Source organism: Caloenas nicobarica, chromosome 11 (genome assembly GCF_036013445.1).
Source record: "Caloenas nicobarica isolate bCalNic1 chromosome 11, bCalNic1.hap1, whole genome shotgun sequence".
In the NCBI taxonomy this organism is placed as follows: domain Eukaryota; kingdom Metazoa; phylum Chordata; class Aves; order Columbiformes; family Columbidae; genus Caloenas; species Caloenas nicobarica.
In genome coordinates, this window is record NC_088255.1 from 6673393 (window position 1) to 6694884 (window position 21492).

The following is a 21492-nucleotide window of genomic DNA, read 5'->3' on the forward strand; positions in this document are numbered from 1 at the left end:
CACGCCGAGCACACAGCGAAGCCGGACAGGAAATCACTTCTACATTTCTGCCACGAAGGTGCCCGTGTTAACTACGCATCAATAAATTAACTTCTCTGAGCAGCACTGTGTGGTCTCTCCTCACACAATGACTACGGACATGACTGAATTAATAAAGATCTGAAATGGGCATTACCGAACACAGGGACCACACGCACAAAGCTTTAGACAGCAGCACTTGAAGCGAGGGGTTTCTGGTCCTTCCGTACCCTACGCGTTCCTCCTCGGAATCGGAGCCAGCGATATGGTATGGCTTACTTCCAGAGCTGAGTCTATTGCTGACATTAGCTTATTAAAACAAACCACAACAGCAGCACATTATTTAATAAACCCTGCACAAACAAAAGACAATTTAGCCTTTGCCTGCAAAACTACATTACAAGGGCCCAGTATTTCACACAGGAGTTAAAAACAAAACAAACAAAAAACCCCAACAAAACAAAAACCCACAAACGTATGTAATATACGTATGTAATATAAGCTCAATTAGGTGAGCAGAAGTCCTTAGAAAAAACACAGTCCAGCTACCAAAGAACAGTCTCATTTCAGAGCTCGGGGCCAGCAGCGCTGGCCGCTCGCTTCTGCTGTCCGGTAACGCCGATACAAAATACGCACCGATTTAGTACAGTTAAAAGGCCTCAACAGACATAGAAAATTCCATTTTTAGCACTGGAGTTTCACAAGGTATAAAAGAGCAGCGAAGAACTAGGATGTTGGAAGATGCTTAAAAAAACAACACAAAAAAACCCAAGGCACATGTGCCATGTTAAAAATAATTTCAGAATTTACCTGGTGTTTTTCTGGCATGAGCTGTTAGAAGGGTTAAACTCCACCTACTAACCTTTCTGTACTGTTTCCTGATGTACATATTTAAATGTGGCTATAAAAGAGAAACATATACTTTATGTTGAAATTCATTCCAAAAATTGCCTAAAAAAATAAATCACAGCGCTAAAGACAAGCAGCTCCTCCAGCTCTTGACAACCTAAATCCTTTTCCCCTCCCTTATTCTCAGAAAAGCTGCTCATCCCCTCCTGTAACTGCAGAAGGCACGACTTGCTCTAGCTGTACTCACAGCTTACTACTGTGTCCTTCACAGTCCTCCAAAATACAGCTGGGCCCTGGAAAATGCCAAAATCTTGCTAAAACAGCAGAATATTTCAGGTAGCCAATCTAGCTCTAATGGTTTTATTTTCCAAGGGGAAATGTCCCCATTTCAGAAAAATTCAAACTTGTGGTTGGCAAACCAAAGCTCAGTTTAAAACGCAAGCGCTATCAGAGCTGACGGCCTTTCCCGTCTAAAGTAGTTTTGCAACATGAAGGCTCCAATGCTCAAAATGTAGAATTTCATGTATGTTAAATATGCCATGAAAAAAACATCTCCATGTAATTCTAGGCAATCATTCACAGTAAAAGTAGGAGGAACTCTTAGAGAAACACTTAAAAAAGGAAGTAAAGTCTAGTTAAAATCTGGCAGTAAAACTGACACGGGCAATTAACCGTCTTGCAGTATCCACAGATGAACAATAAAAACCACTGAAACTGCACAAATTTACATACCAAAAAATCTAAAACCAACTCTACTCTGCTTCCCATAAATCTTTTTACTGATACCTTTCGGCACTGGGAGTTATCCAGAACTGCAGGTTTTCTCCAAAGAAGCTGAAATCACATTCGAAATGTCTGAAGCGACGCCGGCTCCGTTCTGCGGGACCTGAGCTGCTCCTGAACGCTCTGGCGCTTGGGAAGGGCTGCGCCCCGGACCCGGAGCTATAGGTGGTTGGGCACTGTCCGCAAAGCTTCTTCTCTTGAGCGATCCACACCTACATTCTGCAAATTAAAAGACAAAAAAGTTTTTAAAGCAAGTCTCACGATCAGCTGTAGTTTGCTTAACACATGGCTATTACACAAGGCAAAAGATGAGCAAGTTTTAATGCTTATTTCCTCGAAATGTTTTGTAAGACAAAAGGAAAGGTCCCGGCCCATGGGCGGAAGTCAGAGCCGGGCTTAGACCTCGGCCCGGCCGCAACGCGCTTTGCAAAGCCCGAGTCCCTCAGGCACCCGAACATGGGCTCTGTGCTGCCGGGGAAAAGCATCGCGGACACGTGTTACACCAGGTCTGCTGGGACAACCAGTTTCTCTGTACACCAGATGCAGGTCACAATGTTATGGTTTTTAAGACTTATTTCCCTTAACCACTGTTTTTAAACACATTTTTCTATTTCACTGTACCTCCTAGTCTTTATGCATATAGTGTTAAGAAAGAACAAAACCACACAGCAAAGGTCATGAACCACACAAGAGCTGATAAAAGCTGGAGGGGAGGGAAGCCCATCTCTCCTGTTTCCAGCACACTCCAAGGAATAAATCCTTAACATCAACAGCTATAAAGCGAATTCTGATCCCTTCTGTGAGCAGCCAAGTCACTGGAACGGTTCTGAGTAACTCCCTAGAGAGCTGGTAACATAGAAGTTTAAATGCACTTCAGGATACATGGGCATGTTGGCAGATGTCACACTGATACTAGATAATGTTTCAGTGGTTTTATAACCCTATCAGAGTTTTCTTTCAGAACAAATCTCTTCAGTCCAGCCGAAGGGAGAGGAGAGCCCCACCAGCACCCTGCCAGGTGGACGCTCAGCACACACATGGCTCCAACAGCCAAAATGCATAAACCTGAAAAGCAAGTCATTCCCCTCCCCAACCCCAGTTTCTAGGATTTTCAGCCATTTCTTATGAAAATATGAGATAACCAGCGCTAGATTTGATTTGGGGGTTAACTGTACCCACACCACTTCTGCGCTCACCAATTCTCCTGCGTTTGTGTCAGCCTGTTCCTTTCTCATCAGCCTTCAAGCCCCTGGGTGAATCACCCAGTTTTCCACTATCAACACTACACCAAGGTTCCGAGAACACAAACACACACACACACAAATGCTGCCGGAATGAGTTGCCCAAGTCCTGGAGACCTGTGCAGCCACCAGCACACACTGCCCGACCCACTCTGACCTCTCTTTGATGGAAAACAACCACCCTGTTTCACAAAGAAGCTCCTACAGGTACCTCTTCTGCAGCAAAGGACACAGTGTCTGCAACCGCCTAAAAACATGAGTGCTGAGCAAAACAGGTCACACACTGCCTGGCTATAATGGAGGAAAAAAACCATGCTGGCATTTGTTTCCTTTGTTTGTATTTTTCTTAGCAACATACCCAGAAACTCCTTAGGACTGTGGAGGTGTCTCCACAGGCACTCCAAGATTATTGGCTAAAATATTTTAAGCAGAGCATCTGCTGTTGATTCAAAGAAAATTAAATGGAGCATGAAATGGAGCATCAATACACAGGAATCCAGAGGTGCTGGAAATTAGTCCACAAGCAGCAAGAACCAGACAGCTCCAACATGAAACTGAAAGGAAACAAGGTGGTCAGGACAAGGCAGAAGATACAGTTTATTTACATCACTGAGAGGTATCAGATGAAAGCAGCATCTTAGCAACAGACCCAAGAGGCAATATCAATACACAGTCAAAAGAGTTGAAAGCAAAAAAGTGCTTCAATTTGAATAAATGTGAAGGAGAAAAGGCTGTAGAAGTGAACACTGAACCGTCATGCTGAAGAAAGAAAACTCCATCCAGGATAAACCATAATTAGACAAACAGAATACCTACCTGCAAAACCAGGTGAACTGGGGCTTAGAGACTAATATCCTCACTAATGGTACATGGATTCCTACTTACAGGATTCACATCAGATCATGGCAGCTGGGATCGCACCCGCTTCCAGAATAGCCACGAGCATCAAGAGGAACAGTTGTGCAACAAGAACAGAGCTGCTGCTTAGAAACACAGCCGAGGTTGGAGCCTGACTCTGGGACCAAAAGGTGTCCCTGCAGCTGCTGGGCAGGGCCCCAGCGCAGCTGCACAAAACCCTGGGAGCAGCAACCACCACCACGCACCAGCTGCAACATGGTCTGGAGAGCCCAGGAAATGCAGGAGTGGGAATAAAACCAACACGCACCTTTTTTAAACACTATTTCTAGGAAGACACACAGGCAGCCCCTGGCTCAGGGCTCGCCGGGGCAGGAGCAGACTGGTCTCTCGGTGCCTGGCACAAGGGTCCATCGCACCCAGTCCTCTCTGCAGACACTCAAAATACACACATTAACCAGATACGGTTCTATACTGCTGTTCCTCCTCTCCTCGTTACACTCCTCCCTGCTTCATTTTTTTTTTCCTACAGAACAGAGCCTCCCACAGAAACAAAGAGTTATGGGTTTCCAAACAGAACAAAGTCTGCCAGTTAGGTTTTATTTTGATGTGATCTTCACACCAAAATGGGGAGATCTTGCATGAAGGCTCCTCTCGGGAAGGGGGCTCTGAAGGGCACTGCACCCACACAGACAGCGGAGCAGATGCAGTTAATAAGGGCCCTGCAGAGCTGAACAACCCGCACCGGCATAAAGGGAGAAAGAGACAGCACAGATCGACAAGCTGGTACTTACCAGCTGCTGTCCCTTGGTGAGCTGTGCCACCAACAGTCGCTGCTGCTTCCCGCTCACATCAGGCCTTGATTTTACTATGAAAATCAGCCAGACAGGACTATTAAGCAACTCTGCTGTAATAGGAGACCCCTTAGAGCGCAAAACTGCTTTTAAATACCCACTCCATTGCACCCATCAGCACAGTGAGCTTTATGCTCAGTGAAGAGAACAGGCACCCACAGTCCCAGGACATCGGGCTGGCAGCAGCTGGGGGGACAGAGGGTCCTGGTGGAAACAGAGGGTCCTGGCGGGGACGGAGGGTCCTGGCGGGGACGGAGGGTCCCAGCCGCCGCTCTCCCTCCCTGCACCACCTCTGCCAGCTGCAGATCAAGCGAGCCCAGCTTTCCTCCCCAGCCACGCTCTGCCCCTTACATCTTCCCCCTCCACCCCTTCCAACAGCCCACGACATCCTTTTTCAAGCAGCAAAACCCAGTTTTTCCACAGCGATGCCTGCGCAGAATTTGGCTCTATCAAAAACATAGTGAGTTTAGTTTAGACCTGCACAGTGTTTCCTCAGTCATGGCCCGTGGAGGTGACAGCATTTCGAGCCGTCTCAGTGTGGTTTGCAGCACCCGACTATGGCCAGTGTCCCCGCGACCTCCCAGGGATGTCACCTCAACCATCAGATAAAAGCAACTGGACTCACTAATTAATGTGCAAGCAGGTAGGGCAGGCTCAAATCTCCTGTGGCAAAGCACATGCCAAGAGGTTGGAGCAATTAAACACTGAAAAGTGACAAAACACTCCCATGTCACAGTGATGACAGAGAGAATAAAATAATTCAGGTTTCCCCCAGTCCCAGCCCATCCTGGGACACTGGTTTAACTAAACACCAAGTGGCACAGCCAGGAGGTTTTGTGGCCAGGAGATTATTTGGTTCTATCTGGGTATAAAATACACAGAGAAGAGCTGTAAATGCTCGATCACCCACATCTGTACAAGAAGCAGGAAGAGGAAATTTAAAATCACTTGCACCAGCCCACAAACCCTAAAGCCTAGTTAATGCAGAACAGCTGTTAAGAAAAGTCATATATTAAAAATATTTATGCACATTGCTCTACCTCAAATAATGATTGTGGAACTAACTGAAAACTTGCTACTCTCTTCAAAGAGCACATCAGTAATTAGCACATCTAGCACGAGAGCTACGGATCAGCAGGATTAAGCTTTTACAGTAACTATGGGTTGTTATTTTATGCTACGTAGCAGTCCAATCACTCCCAAGGGCACTGAAATAGATAATACTGGTGCCTAGAAATCAAAATTCAGCTTTTTCTTATCTCACAGAGGATGTTGTGTTTCATGGCTTTCATAAATAAACACACTGCAACTAACATTAAAAGATTGCTGGCTGTTACAATAAAACTTAATGCTGCAGGATTTTTAACTTACAGCAATTTCCCAAAACAGCATGCAGTGACAGCCGATCAGTGTTTGATAACATCCACAATAAATAAACCAGTGCAATATAGTTTTATTGTGATTTGATTTTTTTTTTCAAGTCATGTGCTGTACAAACATTTGGTTTGGGTTTTGAATTGTTGGGTTTGGGTGAGGCTTTTTTATTTCAAAGTGATTGGAATTATTAGCTTTTCTGTTTATTTTGAAGTAGTAGGATGAAAACAGCACCCCAAGTTCGATAGTTGATCAGCACACGGGATTCAGTGATGAGCAGGGACTGTTACAAGAGCGTCCTCAGGAGGTCTGGAAATGTCTACATTCTGTATAATAATAAAAATACAGAGGAGAATATTTACCATGCAGCAGTAAGAGCAACAAAAACACCAATCAGATTCCTTTACAAGTACACAGCTGCATTTACTTCAAAGCAGAGATTTTCTTTTAACCTCCCACGGCCCAAGAACACAGCAGATTGACAGCTGGTTGGTGTTCCAGAACCAGACAGCAGGAAAACAGGGACAGTAATCGCTGATCCCACACTGATAGTATTACTGAAAGCTCTGGTCACTCGTGTTTAGGAGGAAACATTCCACAGGCCCAAGCTGGAATCACTGAAACACGTCCTTCAGCACGTACACTGCTATCCACTGAGCGACTTACAGTGCTTTGTTAACTGTGCCACACACTTCTTCCCCAAGGGAAGATCTGAACATTTGCTTGTGTTACAGGCAATGGACTACACCTGACAAACCAGAACAAGCTCTTCCCAGACACCCTGACCATTCAAGACTGATCACACCACCTAGATCTCACCTCATTTTGCAGAGGCTGTAGAGAAAAAAAAATCACATTCAATGCAGCGAATTATTCAAACCCAAGCAAAAGCAGAACAGCAGAGCAGCCAAACTCTCGCATTAGGAAGCGCAGCCGTGCGGAACCCGGCGCGGGAGTCACACCTACCACGGTACCAGAGATGTGCAGTCAGTGCTCTCCCTTCAACCAAGAAAGACTGATAAACTGTTGTGAAGTTCCTTCCAAGATCTCAGTCTAAGATTTGGCCCATTTTAGGCCAAACTTTGCCAATTCTTGAAACCTCATGCTGATCGGTTTCATGAGTGGTACTTGTTTTACACCCTGGTAAGCAAACTCAGCTTCACTAACATCTCCCTCTCCCCTTCCATCCACAAAAGCAAAAAGGGGATCTGCAGTTCTTGCTATGAGCCGTCTCCCTGTCTGTCATTCACTCAGACAGAGATGGAAAGCAGACATCTTACCCCAGTGCTTGTCTTCTGGCCCAAAGAGGGAACCCAAGCAACAGCTAAAGTAACTCCCCAGAATTATTTTCAGTTAAAAGACTACAGACTCCTTCATTTGAAAAGGTCAGGAACTTAAGTCACTACAATGCTGACAAACACGAGGCTTCAGTCCACTTCAGACAAATCTTGATGGTACAATGAAGTTTACACACACCACAACCAGTCTGGTGCTTTCCCCGCATTCCTGCGATGTGAAAATAGACGCTTTCAGCTGCAGCCAGGAGTGCGCTGCTCTGAAACACCGCTGCAAATCACTTGTGGGGGCACAGAACAGCACACTTCATCAAACAGCTTCATTGTTTGATGATGCTGTTATCTGTGACACTGTATTTCATTAAATGCTTTGACTTCAACAGACCATTGGAAAATTTTACAGAATTAATTAACATTTTCATAGGGGATGTAACTGAAAGACTTTGAAATTTTCACAGCCTTTCTGAGCAGCGTTTAAACAGAACAGGATCAACTCAGTCCTTCGTTCAGCCCACTGCATGAAAAGCTACCACCACCCCCACTGCACTGCTTCGGGGACAGAGGGATAAGAGTGTTTGGGGTCTTTCGGTAAAAATGCCTCTGGTCCTTTTTTTCTTTTTTAAAATTCATTAACCCGATTTATTTCTGTTCTAAATAAACAGCTTTGTGTCTTTGTGTTCACTACAATACAACTTCTGCATCACCCTCTACATGCACCTGAAATACAACCAGCCAAACCCAATGTCAATGCGGCTCCATCACTGGCTAAACGTGCTAATTAGAGTCACTTAGCAATTCAGGTGGAGTTTCTCACCCCAAAATAAATATCTTCAGTTAGAAAAGTGGCATTTCCAACAGCAATTCCCAAGATACTTCAGCAAGCTGTAAATTCAGCACTAATATTTTATAAGGCAAACTAAAGATGTTCAGTTGATCTACATCCCTTCACACAGATAACGTACCACCTGCTCGGAGACACCCTCTCTATTTTCACCATGCTTCTCCAACGCATTTTAGGCACTGAGAAAACAGAATGGATTTCCTAAACCAAACTACGACACAAAAGTGGTAAAGCAGAAGGAAAAAGGGGAAGAAGAGAGGAAATACACAATACGACTGTCTACCAGAAAACATCTTGGCTATGAACAACCAAAAGGCAGTGTTTGCAGAACTCAAACACCCAAAGTCATTAAAACAAAACTTCTTTGCAGACCCCTCCAGCATGAATTCTGCACGACTGCCACAAATGTGCACCCTCACATAAGTAACGCATTTTCTGTTGCGTGCCTTACTGAATACACATAAAAACACATTTATCGCTATATTCCTTTTCACAATAAACCACTGTTCTGAAAACCAGCACAAACAGCCCTTTTTTCTCAGGTTATCAAACTGACTTTTAATTCAGCAGTGGGCACACGGCTCAGCCTCCGCACGGAAGCAGTGCCATACCCCGGAGCATTAGCACAAGGATCTGCAAGGGAAGCAGAAATTTTTGACGATGACCCGTTTTACTTGCTAGAGCTCGCACGTAAGATATAAATTTGCTCAATAAAAAGGATTTCCTCCACAGCCCCTAAACAGCAAACCAGTAGTAAAGCTTGATTTGTAAAATTAAATACGCTCAGCTGAGTTATCGAGTCATTTCTAACCACAAGACAATGGAAATCAGCTCAGATAGTACATTATGTCAAGTTATCTGATCTGAAAACCATTCTTACCTCAGGTTTATCTCTGTGTGTGTTCACAGCTTCAACATTCAGGAATATAGATTCGACTTTACATCCTGTTGATAGAAAACACATTTTTAGAATTGGTTGGCTTTAAAAGTGTGTTTATAGTAAAGATGCAATCCGGTTTTGAGCTAGTAAAGGTTAATCATTTTCCCCTTCTGATTTATACTAGAATCTCCCAAATTCTGAATACTTAAAAGCTGTTAGAACAAATCTATTCCACCACGATTAACATTATTCCAAATGAGATAATCCATCTCCTATTCTCACCTTAGCTTTATCATTATTGTCTTTGAAACAAATTCCCATGGTTAAACATACATGAACAACATTCAGTCAGAAAGTTCTTACTTGTAGCTTTTTGGTTTTTAAACACCCTCAACTTCTTAGAATTTCATTGTAATGCAGAAGATAAACGCTACTTTCATTTTTTAAAACAAGAAAATTATTACGAGAAGGTACACTGCGTGTTATTAGCAACCCCATTCCTCTGAGTGCAAACCAGAGTTTTAACTCCCAACTAAACAGAAGTTTAAAGTTGACTTCTGGAAAGGACTTCTCCTCTCCACCCAAAAACTGTCAAACTCCAGAGAAGTGAGGAAAACTGAAGTCAGAAGAGACAACTACTACGTAGGTAGCATAAGCTGACCCACTTAGGAGAATTACAGTTACTCAATACACTGAGGCCACATCGTTTTAAGCAACATCGAATTGCCAAAACGCTGTCTCACCTCGCATGAACACGACTCTTACAAAGTAGCATTACCCTGCACAACCTTCATTAATGGTCAAATTCCTCTGACATACCACAGAGTCTGTCTTCCATCACCAATAGTTTTTCAGATTTTTCTGCTCACTTACTTCCTAAAGTCACAACATGCACCGCAGAATTACTACATGCCACTTCATGAAACTACTACATGCCAGGAAAAGGTGATTCTAGCCCTTCTTTAGAAAAGCACTGCACTTTCAAAAAAACTAATATAAATTAATAAGACAAATATTTGGCTTTCCTTAGGAAAACCTATTCTGAGAAACCCCATTTGTCACAAACATTGCAGGAGGGCCAGCACTGCAAAATAGTCAACAAGAAAACAGATTTTAAGGGGGAAAAGCACGAATCTCCCACTGGAAGAGTCCCTGGTCATCCTGCTGACCCCACAGCGAGCAGAAGCTCTGGGCCCTGGCTGTGGCCGCTCCTAAGGACGCATTACACAGCAGATGTGCTTCCACCGAGACCTCGCAGTCCTTACCGCCGGCTGAGCTTAAGAGATGAAAAAATATCATATGGAAAGCTTTCAATATAAACTAAAGGGTCATGAGTTACTCCACAGTTAACTGCAACGTGCATATTCCCAACTCGTTTTTCATTGCCGATGTGCAAGTTCCACAGCAAGATGCGGTTTGTCTTTCCTGTGCGCCCACACAGACACCGCTACGCTGGATTCTGGGGTCAAAGTCCCGCTTATCCTAATCCAATTCTCAGGCTTTAACAGACGCTCCCCTACTAAAGCTCAGACGCGCAGGGCAGGAGTGACAGCGGTTCCCAATGCCAGGAAGAGTCAACCCCTGGGGAGGTGTCACTCCAGAACAGGATCAGCTGGGTGTATTAACACACCGTGTTTGACCCTGCACCCTCACTGCAGCCAAGGGACACGGCTTGAAATAATGCTGCACATATAAACAGTTCACACAGGCCTTTTATTTTCGGATGGCCAAGTCCCAAAAAGCAGGTCGGCTGAAATGTGCTCATCAAACATACGTATCAAACACTTCAAAAAAGAACCGTGGCATTTCTTTCACTGGGGTCAAAAGGGCAGGGACTGTATTTCATAGCACTTCTTCTCCTTTCTCATTCGGTGGGTGAGTAAACACTGCAAACATCCAGGTTCTCTTAAGATTTATGAACAGTCATCCAACTTCCCACTTCAAACAAACAAAAAAACCCCACAAAAACAAAACAACAACAAACAACCCCAAAACAAACACAAACAAACAAAAACAAAAAACCCCCATAAAACGTGTAAAAACAAGTTTTAGGTGTTCTATTTTCAAAACTCCAGCTTGTCATGCAAGGCTGGGAACACCAGAGGTCACCAAAGCATAGACAGTTATTACTTACTGCAGGACGTCACTGCAATTAAACAACAAAAATCTCTTCAGACAGATTTTGCAGGGTAACAGCTATTTACTTTGGCACAACTTCACTAGAGACTTAACAAAAAACAGGTCTAGACTACTATTTTTCAAAGTTGATAATCAAAGACAGCTTTGCATTTCCGATGAATAACTCAACTAGCATTTTTTGGCAATCCACTTCTTGGTAAGCTGTGCAGATAATTCCGTCTATAAATAATCTTCTAAAGTGTAATAAGATATAGGAAGATATAATTAAGCCATCATTTAAAGAACATTACTGGCAGGCACACGTTACACTGAGGTTGAAACACAGGCAAAACGTAATTAGCTATCAGCCTGAAACCCGTTACAACCCACGCCACACACTCTACGAGCTGGACGCAAATCTCAGTTAAGGCCCCTGAGCCAGGGCCTGGTAACAGCTGCTGCCAACAGCCAACTTGGGAAGTTCATGCGGTTGTGTGAAGGTTCACAAACAAAATCTTCAGGAAAGAGAACAATTTTATTTAAGGGTAAGGGAAACATCCTTTGTAAGATGATAAACCTACAGAAACGTACGTTGGCCCGTCTTCAAAAAAGCAACACCCTCCAACACATAATAAAACCTGAGATCTTACTGTACCAGATGTGTAAATGGCACAGGTTTGCCAGAGGAATTAGTGAGACAGTATGAACTGAGTACAAACGAAAACTGTCCACTAGCAGTTACAGCCTCTGGGAGTCTCAGGCCTTCACTAATATATACCTATTGTCTGGCATAACGCAAAGCAAACGTAAACCAAAGGATTCGTTGATTCTAACAAAGCTGTACAGACATACATGCAATGTCAAACCTAAGGGTTCAATTCTCTTTTATAGCAAAATAAATTAGAAATGTGTTTTAACTGAAATGCTTCACAAAGTGTACTGATAATACAGACGTGAGTAACAGTATAGTTACTTACACATTATATATACTTAATATCACTCACCATAAGCCACCGGCGTCAGCTTTAAGACCGTATGCAGCGGGCACTTCAGGTAAGGCAGTTGTTCTGAGAAATTGAACAACAAATTACATATGAAATACAGATTACAAGAACACTAACTTTTCTGTTATCTTACAGGTCAACCACTTGAAAGCCTCTTTTTATCCGACGGTGTATCTGTTTTTTTCCCTAGCACTGCTATTCAAACAGCTGCAGAAAAACAAACGTTACAGCCTCTCAGGTGAGAAGCAGCTCAATAAAAACCACCTACGAAGTAACATGGGGAGGTCGAATAGGAAAAAAATACATTTGCATACTTGCCTAGCACAACCCCCCTCTGATGATAAAAGAAATTGTTAGAATTCGCTGTCTGGAACTCTAATCAGTAAATTTTCAAAAACTAGATCATTTGTCATGTATCAAGGAAGACCCACCTGCAGGCTTGTCTAGAAAGTATGCGAGCAAACAGCGCATGACAGCTTGGTGACATATGACAAGCACATTTTCCTGCCTTTCAAGTTCCATAATTACTGGTTCCAGTCTCTGAACAAGATCTTCATAAGACTGGGAGGGGAACAGAAATACACAGCACATTAAAAAGGGAAAACTCTTTGAATCGTACATACAGTTGATCATACTTTCATATTACTCATCTTCTAAATGTTATATTAGTGCACAAATACTGTAGTGATAATTTTTCTTATATTAAGAACACAGTGCAGGTCTTCCAGACTATCAAAGAGCATCCATATAACAAAACACAGCTCCCTCATGGAAAAGCTGTATTAAATTAGTCACTATGATCAAGAATTTCCATAAAATCCCTAGAATTTAATTCACAGCACCTGCAAATGTACAGGTTAAGTCTTGCACACTATTTTTCATACCTCATCTTCAAAAGCATCTCTCTCCCAAGCAAAAATCTGGGAAGCCCAGCCTACAGTCAGCATACAAACCGTTCACAAAGCCTGACTTGTTCAGGCTGCCCTTTGAAAGCAAGCTAACAGCTTGATGAGCTGGTCTGGTGATGGCAGCCACCATCCCACCCAGTCTCACCATGCCAGGCAGCCCGATTCCTCCTGCAGCCCAGCCCGTGCAGCACGCACAGCGACCCTGCTGCTGCGGGTCACCAGCAGGACTTCCACATGTGTGTGCTAAAGGTAATTTTCACATGCACAGTAAAGACAATACTTGCAGAACGTGTCCTGCCTGGCACACAGGGTGACACAGCCCGTCACACAGCGGGGCAGGCAGGACCAGAGCAGAAAGGCCTCACCTGGTGCCAGCGCAGGCGTGGGGGCTGCCCAGCTGGGGAGAGCACAACTGATCCAGACCTTAGCAAGAGGGACCCAGCGGGCTCCAGCCTGGCTCTGCAAACCCTGTGACAGCTACTGTGACACAGAAACTGCCTTTGACAAACCACTGAGGTCAACTGGTCACCCCAAAGCCACAGGTGGCTTGGAATGCTTGTCACCATCCTGGAGGATGGCATCAGTTTGAAAAACAAGCACTCCTTGTTCACATGGATTAGGAGAACTTTGCAGCTTAATGACTGCCTCATTAGTAAGACAAGGGTCACAGCCACAACACCCCAGCTCTTATCACAGGCTGCCCTTAGCACAGTGATTACTCCTGACTGCGGAGGAAAGACCTCAGAGACTTCTCAGGACAAGAACAGCTTCCCAGGACACAAATGGAGCAGCTGGTCCAATGTCCCCTGGGCCCTGCTGCCCCATCCCCGGCCTGCAGCACCCACAAGGGCCTGTGACCATCTGGTCATTGCTGCGCTGCAATGGCTTTGCTTTGGAAAAGCTGTCACGAGTTATTTTCCCAGAGGCAAGGAGTTTACTAAAGTGAAAGACCAACGTGGCTACAGATTTCCGCAGTGTTTCAGCCAGAGCCGCATGCAAAACAGCCCTTCGTTCCAGCACGGATGGATAGAAAAAGGCAATCCTGGCAGTATGTTTGCATATGCAACAGTTTGAAACCTCACAATCATTCTTCCTGCTTTATCACTGCAGGACCAGCACAAAAACGATGCCCAAAAGATAAAAGCTCTCAACTGTGTTTCTAAATCCATTGTTTTGTTTTTCAAGACCTGAATTAAATTAAATGGTCTGAGCTCAATCCTTGCAAGCTCCTATGTGCTCCCCCCTGGAGAGTGAACAACCTTCTTATTAATTTTCTTTTTTGCTTTCTTCCTAAAGGCAGCATACATGTATTAAAGATGACAAGGAAACCCTGCACCTTAAGAGAGAAAAAAATAGCATACCTCTCCTTTAGGGTATCTGTATCTGTACTTGTCTTGGTCTCTCAGTGCAAATTCAAGTGGATAATTTTCCTGTATTTCTTCGTATGTCATTTCTTCACACACTCCCTATAAGTAATAAAAATAATTTTAAAACATGTATTTCCAGCTGTGCAAAAAGCAGATATCACTCAAATAAAATCATATATAACTAACTTTTAACAACGTATTTTGTTATTCTGACACTTAAAATTCTCACAAATGATGAAGAGGACACTCTGCTGGACTCAGATGTGGTTAGAAGGAATCCTTAAATCCCTATACAAGTGAAGTTACATACATGGGCAAGCAAGGTCACTGACCAAGGCCACATTTTATCTATTGTACCTGCTCACATATCTTACAAGTGCAGTTGGAAAGTGCCAACTAGCAAAGCTTTTTTCTTTACAATCTCCACCGACCAAAAATTTATTAGCATCAAGGCTTCTACAGGGGAAAGTTTTACTGGGAAAGACAAACCAAGCCTAAATTAATTACAGCAAATTTTAATAAAACGTTTAGCCTTGTTAACAGGAATTAATGACAATCATTCCAGCCTCCAGAACCAGCTTAAATTACTTTCTATCCCATAAAAGGCATGTAATTACAAAATTAAGTACTTCATCCTCTAGCAAACAAAGCTATTTATCAGATGTTTAGAAAACAAGAACTTACTGCATCTATCTCATTCAAAACCTTCCACTGCTCATAAGGCACTCCCAAGGCTTCAGCAGTCTGAATTGTCCTTTTCATCTGGCTGGTCCAAACCTTCAGATCTTTGATATTTTGCTCATTAATAAATTGTGCCAAGCTTTTGGCAAACTGCAAGAAAAAACATTAGACACTGGATGAGGGCTCAGAGCCAACACACTGTGTTCAGTTTGGAACACAAAGGCTCTAGCCTCTGTAAACTCATTAGAACTTCTCCAAAAGACTCTGTTGAAGTTTTTGCTAAAAAATACAACACATTCTGCTAAGCCAAGAGGGACAGGGGAGGGAAAGAAAGGAGTACAAGGAAGACACAAGTTTTCTGCAGCTCCCGTCTTTACCTCCAGGAATTTTCCTTTCAGCTTTAACTTATGAACCTTCCCAATTACCCAACAAGTCAGGATTTTACAAAAATACAGTTAAAAAATAAAGCTTGCCTGACAACTGCTTTGTGCTGTAGGATAAAAAGGAAATTTCAGCCCACAGAATTGAGATGTAAGGAGCATGTACCAAATCAAAACACACAAAGTGTGTACATCCAGTTTCCACTACCCACATACGCAACTAAAAAAAAAAATCCTTCTTAAACACATTAAGAGGAAAAAGGTGCAGAGGAAGAAAGCTGTAATGACACGTACACACATGCATAGACATACACAAAACTCAGTCACACTTGTTCAGGAGGTACGTACTTCTTTCCCTCTGACGGACAGCCCAGGATCTCCTCCTATTCTCCCTTTCAGGTTGAGTTCACTTTCTCCATGCCGACAGAGGTAGATCGACCGAGGAGTCACATGGATATTCATGAGGTAGTATACGATCCGGCTCTGGATGTGATCCATTACTCTGTTCACAAGGTAACTCCTTCCGACATCCATAATTTTAATATAAGAAAGATCCCTTTCACGAGCAAACAAAAAGATTTGTAAGATTTCACATAGTTTCTATTAGCATATACCACAACCTTCCCACTCTCTCTCCCATTATAAAACAAAGGGGCAACAAGCAGAAGCAAGAAACAAGCCCTCAGTTTCCCATGGAATATGCATTAGTCCTAAGAAATAACGCAATACTCCAAAGGTACAGGATGAACTCTATTCCTTTCACACGTAAGCTGCTCACATCCCTTTCTTCTCTGTTCCCTTTACTTGCACTTTGTCTCTCAAATCTGGATCCTACTCTTGGACAAAAACAGCCCTCCCACTGACAGGAAAGTTCAGTGGAGTCATTCAACTGTGGTAGCTGCAATAAGATATCCAGATACTTTACACCACTGGGTATTTTTCTCCAGGTTACAAACACTTCCCCCACAGCAAGTATTTGCCTGATTGCACCAGGAGCCGAAAGGCACAGGTCACTATTTATCCATCCCAGTTAATCCTTCCAGAAAAACTACAGCATCAGAAGGACCAAGGACTAGCCTGAAGCAAGATGTTCTCTCAACTACTCTATCGACAACTACTTATTAACGGTACTGTAATTTAACCCATCACTACCTTCTCTTAGCATCAGACAGGTTACCGTTTCAATTTTCACTGCTTATCCTTTATCATCTGAGCTATAATTTCAAAGTAGCCTCTAGTTTAAAGGGGGAAGAAAATCTAATAAGCTGAAAATAAGCACTATTGGTTTCCAGCAATGCATTTGAGACATCACACCACTATAAATGAAGCAAACTTATAATAAAACCAAATGGCGGTGATGAGAAGCAAGTATCCTCATCTCTGATAGCATTCTTTGGAGTTAATCATTACTATTGCACCCAGGCACAACCATTAGGTCCATGACAGAAATTACATGCGTGAGCTGATCTGACTGAACCAGCTTCACACTTACGCTCAATTACATTAAAATGCAGCTCAGCCTTCTCTATAGCACTGGTCCCGAAACAAACCAGGAGCACCTGGTATGAGCGCAGCTCTAAAACCCACACCGAAATCCTGGACTGCAGCAAGAGAACAGGGCTCCTCCTCACATGGTGCATCCCTTTCAAGTGTTGAAAGTGAATGAGAAACAGATAAATTCTTTGGCATGAGGGAAAATAATCCAGCTATGAAAGCTTCTCACAGCCCTGCATCTGCAGGATAATTTGCAAGTACAAATAAACAAATAGAAGTCACATTTTTAAGACCAATGTGTTAGAAATTAATCTTAGCCATATCAAGAAATGAAGTTATGCTTACAAATCACTCATACTTACAAATCACTACATACTAAAAAAACCCCCACCCAAAACTAATAACAACCACTACAGCAAGTCTGGAATAATTTCTGTTCCAGAAGAACCATACTATTCCCCAAGCGGGTATATCAAAAAGAACATCGTTCCAGAGAAGACTCATTAGCCAACTTTCCTCAAGCAGGCAAGTTTCCAGCTACACCTCCAAACTCAGCTCTAATTTGCCAAAGAGAGCTCAAGCCATTAAACAAACTAGAAAGCCCTGATCTCCAACAAGGGATGCTCCATCCTCTAAGGAAATATCTTAAAATAACCTTGTTGTGATCACAGTATTATTTCATCACTTACTTGTCAAGAGTTTCATCTAACGTCTCATATGAGTTCTTGTAGCACTCTATTCTTTTCATGAAGTCTTCTGTTGCTTCATCATTACTACAATCAACATAGTCAGGACTACCCAGCTTCACTTGCTGTTTAAAATAAAAACAGGAGTAGTACCTAAGTTTCTTTCCATTTTTAATGGAATTTGAAAAAATTAGAAGGGGGAAGTTAATTAAAATACATGTAAAGCAAAAGAGCTATTCTTTATAGAATTAAACTTCTGAGTTAGTATACACATGGACAGGAAAAGAAGTGAAAAGTGTTCCATCAATGGGAGCTACTGTTTTTTTCTTCTGGAAGTTCTTGTAAGGTACTTCTAAAAATACTGAGCTACTTTAAACCTCGTGACTAAAAGCAGTTAAAGCAGACTTTTCTATACTCACCACAATGTTTGCAGCAATCACCTCTGGATCGACGCATACAGACTCAACAAAAAAAGTCTTCGGTCCAAACGGGAAGTCACATGTACAGAAGGAGGGAAGAAGGAAGATGCATTATAAAACCTCTGGAAACCAACACACACAAGCACTATGTTGCCCACTTCCATGCCAATCCCTGTTTTAACAGGGCCGCGAGTTAACTTCCCTTTATCTACTCAGGTTTCTCCAGAACTTCTCATCACAAACCATTGGCTTATCGTTCCCTGAAGCATCGTGCTCTGTACTTTTTTCCCCAACAATGCTTATAAGTAAAAAAAATTTGCAGTGATAAAAATTGAGGATGCGGAAGATGCAAGTTCAGCCACACAAACAGTAACTAAGGCTTCTGAAATAATAATTTAGAAGCCTTTCAGCTAATGGAGTAGCCTCACTTAGAAAGAGGTTTGTGTTTTGCTGTATCAAAGGTTTATGGAGACACAAGTTTAGAGGAAATGAAAGATTACTGGAGAACAGCTAATGCAAAATGATCCTAGACAGAAGGCAGAAAGCCACAGAAAGTTTTTTGTTGGTACAGAACTAACACAGAATTCCCTGTAGCAAAAATCTGAACTGCGCCAAGAACCATATTTTAAATAGTTCTTGCTGACAGTACACTCAGAACTACAGGTGCAGCATGACAAAACTGAAGCCATGGCATAAAAGAGATTAGCTCCAAACAGTACAAACAGTAAAGATGACTGGGTGACTTTTAATCACAAATAATGCTTGAGAACACAAAATGCACTATTGACTAAACATCTAGGAAGGACGTGGCATATGCTAGTGCACTTAACTCAGATACAGGCAAAACTATCACTGCCTTACTTGTCCAGGTATTAGCTCAGAACTCCTTTGCCTTTGATTTACCTTATATCCATTTTCTTCACCAAATTTGTAAATAGTTTCTCTACGTTCTCGAGTTGTGTTTGTAGCATCGAAGACCTAGGAATAATTACAGGAGGGAATGAGAGAGAGAGAAATTTAAAAAGCATCATAGCCATGAAAAGCACTGTGTTAGTAACAACAAAAATAAGGGTTCCAAGTCCCTCAATGTGAAGGAAAGCAATGAAAACACTTCCCCTTCCCTCTACCCTGCTACCCCAACATGCCCAACAGGAAAACAAAATATATTCCTATTTTACACCTAATTTTCTAAATACTAAAATAGAGTAATATTTTGAAAGCACTACTAACAGAATGCTGTATTTGGAAGAAGCAACAAGAATTTGAGCTTAACACATAATACAGGACAAAATCTTCCTCCTGGCCCATATCAGCATTAAATACTAATGCACAGGTTTTTAGTGCATTTATACTACACAAAAAAGATGTGGCAATAAATATGCTATTCAAAATACAAGTGTAAAACTTTTAAAGGGAAGAAGATTTGCAAGACTTGTAAGTCCTGCCCATGAATTGCAAGACATATGCAGTCATTTTTCTAAAAACTTACATTTAGCTCTGTATACACCAGTGTTTTACCAAATATGAAGTTTGCCCAAGTATAAAGTTTACCTCATGTCCCCAGCAGAACTTACAGTTGACGGTTGTCCCCAATCAGTTAATGAAAATACCAGAGTCATGTCAATAGTCTCAAGAAAAACAATGCTATTCACAAAATATTACTAATGTGAATACGCAATGTCAATAGTTGAACAGCTGGTGTTTTGCATCCCGTTATTAAATACTCAGATAGTTAGTGATTTACTCTGAGTTTCTCCTGCTCTCTTCAGAGGTTTCTCATGTCAGTAACACAACTGCCAAGCAATGCCCAGGATGCTTTTTGTTCAGTAAGTCTTTACCTTTCACTTGAAACACCAGACTATCAAATCAAACACAAGTGCAACCAGAACAACTGACGTGTTTAACAGTACATTATATAATGTGGAGAGAAGGGAGGCATTTTTCTTAGTGCTACCCTCTCCTCTCCTCAGTTAATCACTCAAATCACAAAGGCGGTTGCTCGATACAGCCTCACCACCCTGAACTTAAGTGCAGCGACAGGCAGACCTAACATACAAGTCCAAAAGGTAAAAAAACTGATCTACTGAAGAGATATTGGAATGACTCAGGCTGTGTATTATGCAGCAGACACACACTGTTTTGTAGGGAAACATCTCAAGAATGTGTCTTCAACAAGAAACTTACAGCCACGTGCCCGTTTTCTTCACTGAGGTACTGCCGGACATCATTCAGCGCTGCTAAGGCACACTGTCTTAAAAATGAAAGAGAGCAAAACTCAAATGCTAGTTCGAGTCATTTTGTTAATGCACTTGTACATTGTGATCAAAGCACCCTGGCAGATGTTAAATAATCTCTCTCAAAACCACGTATTTTTTAATCGGCTCCCCCCCAAAAGATGGGAAAAACCCAGAGAGGTCAATCAAGCTATGCAAAGGAAACACAGCCATGGCCACCTGCCTCAAAACAGGCCAGGCCAGCCCAGTGATCCTCTGTGCAACTGACACAACCACACATCACTCCAGAACACCCATCAGCTCAGCTGACCAGGATAAACTTTCACTGATCTACAGTAACATCACCGAATCACACCTGCAACCCTTTTCCCAATTACCTATTCACAGATATTTGCTTCTTAATTTGATTCGCAAAGAGGGAAAAATCAATCAACTTAAGGCTTTTACCTTGTGGCCTTAAGTTAGAGTGGACAGACAACTATTTTTCAGTAAAGTACTTCTTCTCTTTTGAACTATTGTGTAAAAATTGCACATTAACATTGTGCACGATTTACTCATTAGTAGAACAGAGCCCCATTTATTTCCAGTGAGTACGGACTTTTTGCAGTACCAGCATAAAACCCTGTTCATTTCAACAGCCTCTCTGTGCATTACTCCTCTATTTTGACTTCCAGACTGAAATGCATAACTCTTTTCTTACATTTACCATGTTCTGCATGCACAGCTTTATCCGAAAAGAAAAATGAAGGCTTTCCTGACAGTATTTCCACATTAGCAAGTTAATAGATGTCAGGAACTGAGATTCATCAGTCAACTCTTCACTAAATAAATATAAACCCTCTTTACTCATTGCTAAATAGGCAGATTAGCTCACACAGCGCATTTCATGTTACATTCCCCATCATTTAGTCTAACAGGTGACACAGAGGCACACTAAAGGTTTGGCTCCACCTCCAAGCAAAAGGTAGGGGCTTGCAAGGCTAATGCACCTCATATCCTCGTATTTACGCTTCAGTCACAAAGGATTAGGAGGTTCTTCAGCAAGTTGTTCTTCCCTGACATCAACAACACTCAACTGCTGCTGAAGGGGAAAGGGAACAGAGAGGACGAGCAGAGGGAGCCACAAAAGTAAGTCCAGACAGTAAGAAAGTCCAGACATTCTTTATTCTTGAGCTGAAGCAATTAAGAAAAAAAAACACTCTGTATTTTAA

The 21492-nt window shown here is 42.4% G+C and overlaps 1 protein-coding gene across 3 annotated transcripts in view; it reads right to left on the minus strand.

The window, feature by feature from the left end:
* Positions 1-1614: 1614 nt before the first annotated feature.
* Positions 1615-21492, minus strand: part of LOC135992900 (6-phosphofructo-2-kinase/fructose-2,6-bisphosphatase 4) — a 47805-nt gene continuing 27927 nt past the window's right edge. For 2 of the 3 annotated variants that reach the window (XM_065642323.1, XM_065642321.1), the window contains exons 4-14: positions 20232-20298; positions 18951-19025; positions 18048-18104; positions 17632-17753; positions 15797-16004; positions 15072-15218; positions 14382-14486; positions 12544-12673; positions 12113-12175; positions 8991-9055; positions 1615-1869 (exon numbers count right to left, since the gene is read on the minus strand). In XM_065642323.1, coding sequence (XP_065498395.1) covers positions 1810-1869; positions 8991-9055; positions 12113-12175; positions 12544-12673; positions 14382-14486; positions 15072-15218; positions 15797-16004; positions 17632-17753; positions 18048-18104; positions 18951-19025; positions 20232-20298 — 1099 coding nt within the window. In that variant the 3' untranslated portion in view covers positions 1615-1809. Of the gene's footprint in view, positions 1870-6038; positions 6301-8990; positions 9056-12112; positions 12176-12543; positions 12674-14381; positions 14487-15071; positions 15219-15796; positions 16005-17631; positions 17754-18047; positions 18105-18950; positions 19026-20231; positions 20299-21492 lie in introns of those variants that run through there. The other variant, XM_065642322.1, reaches the window with a different exon arrangement.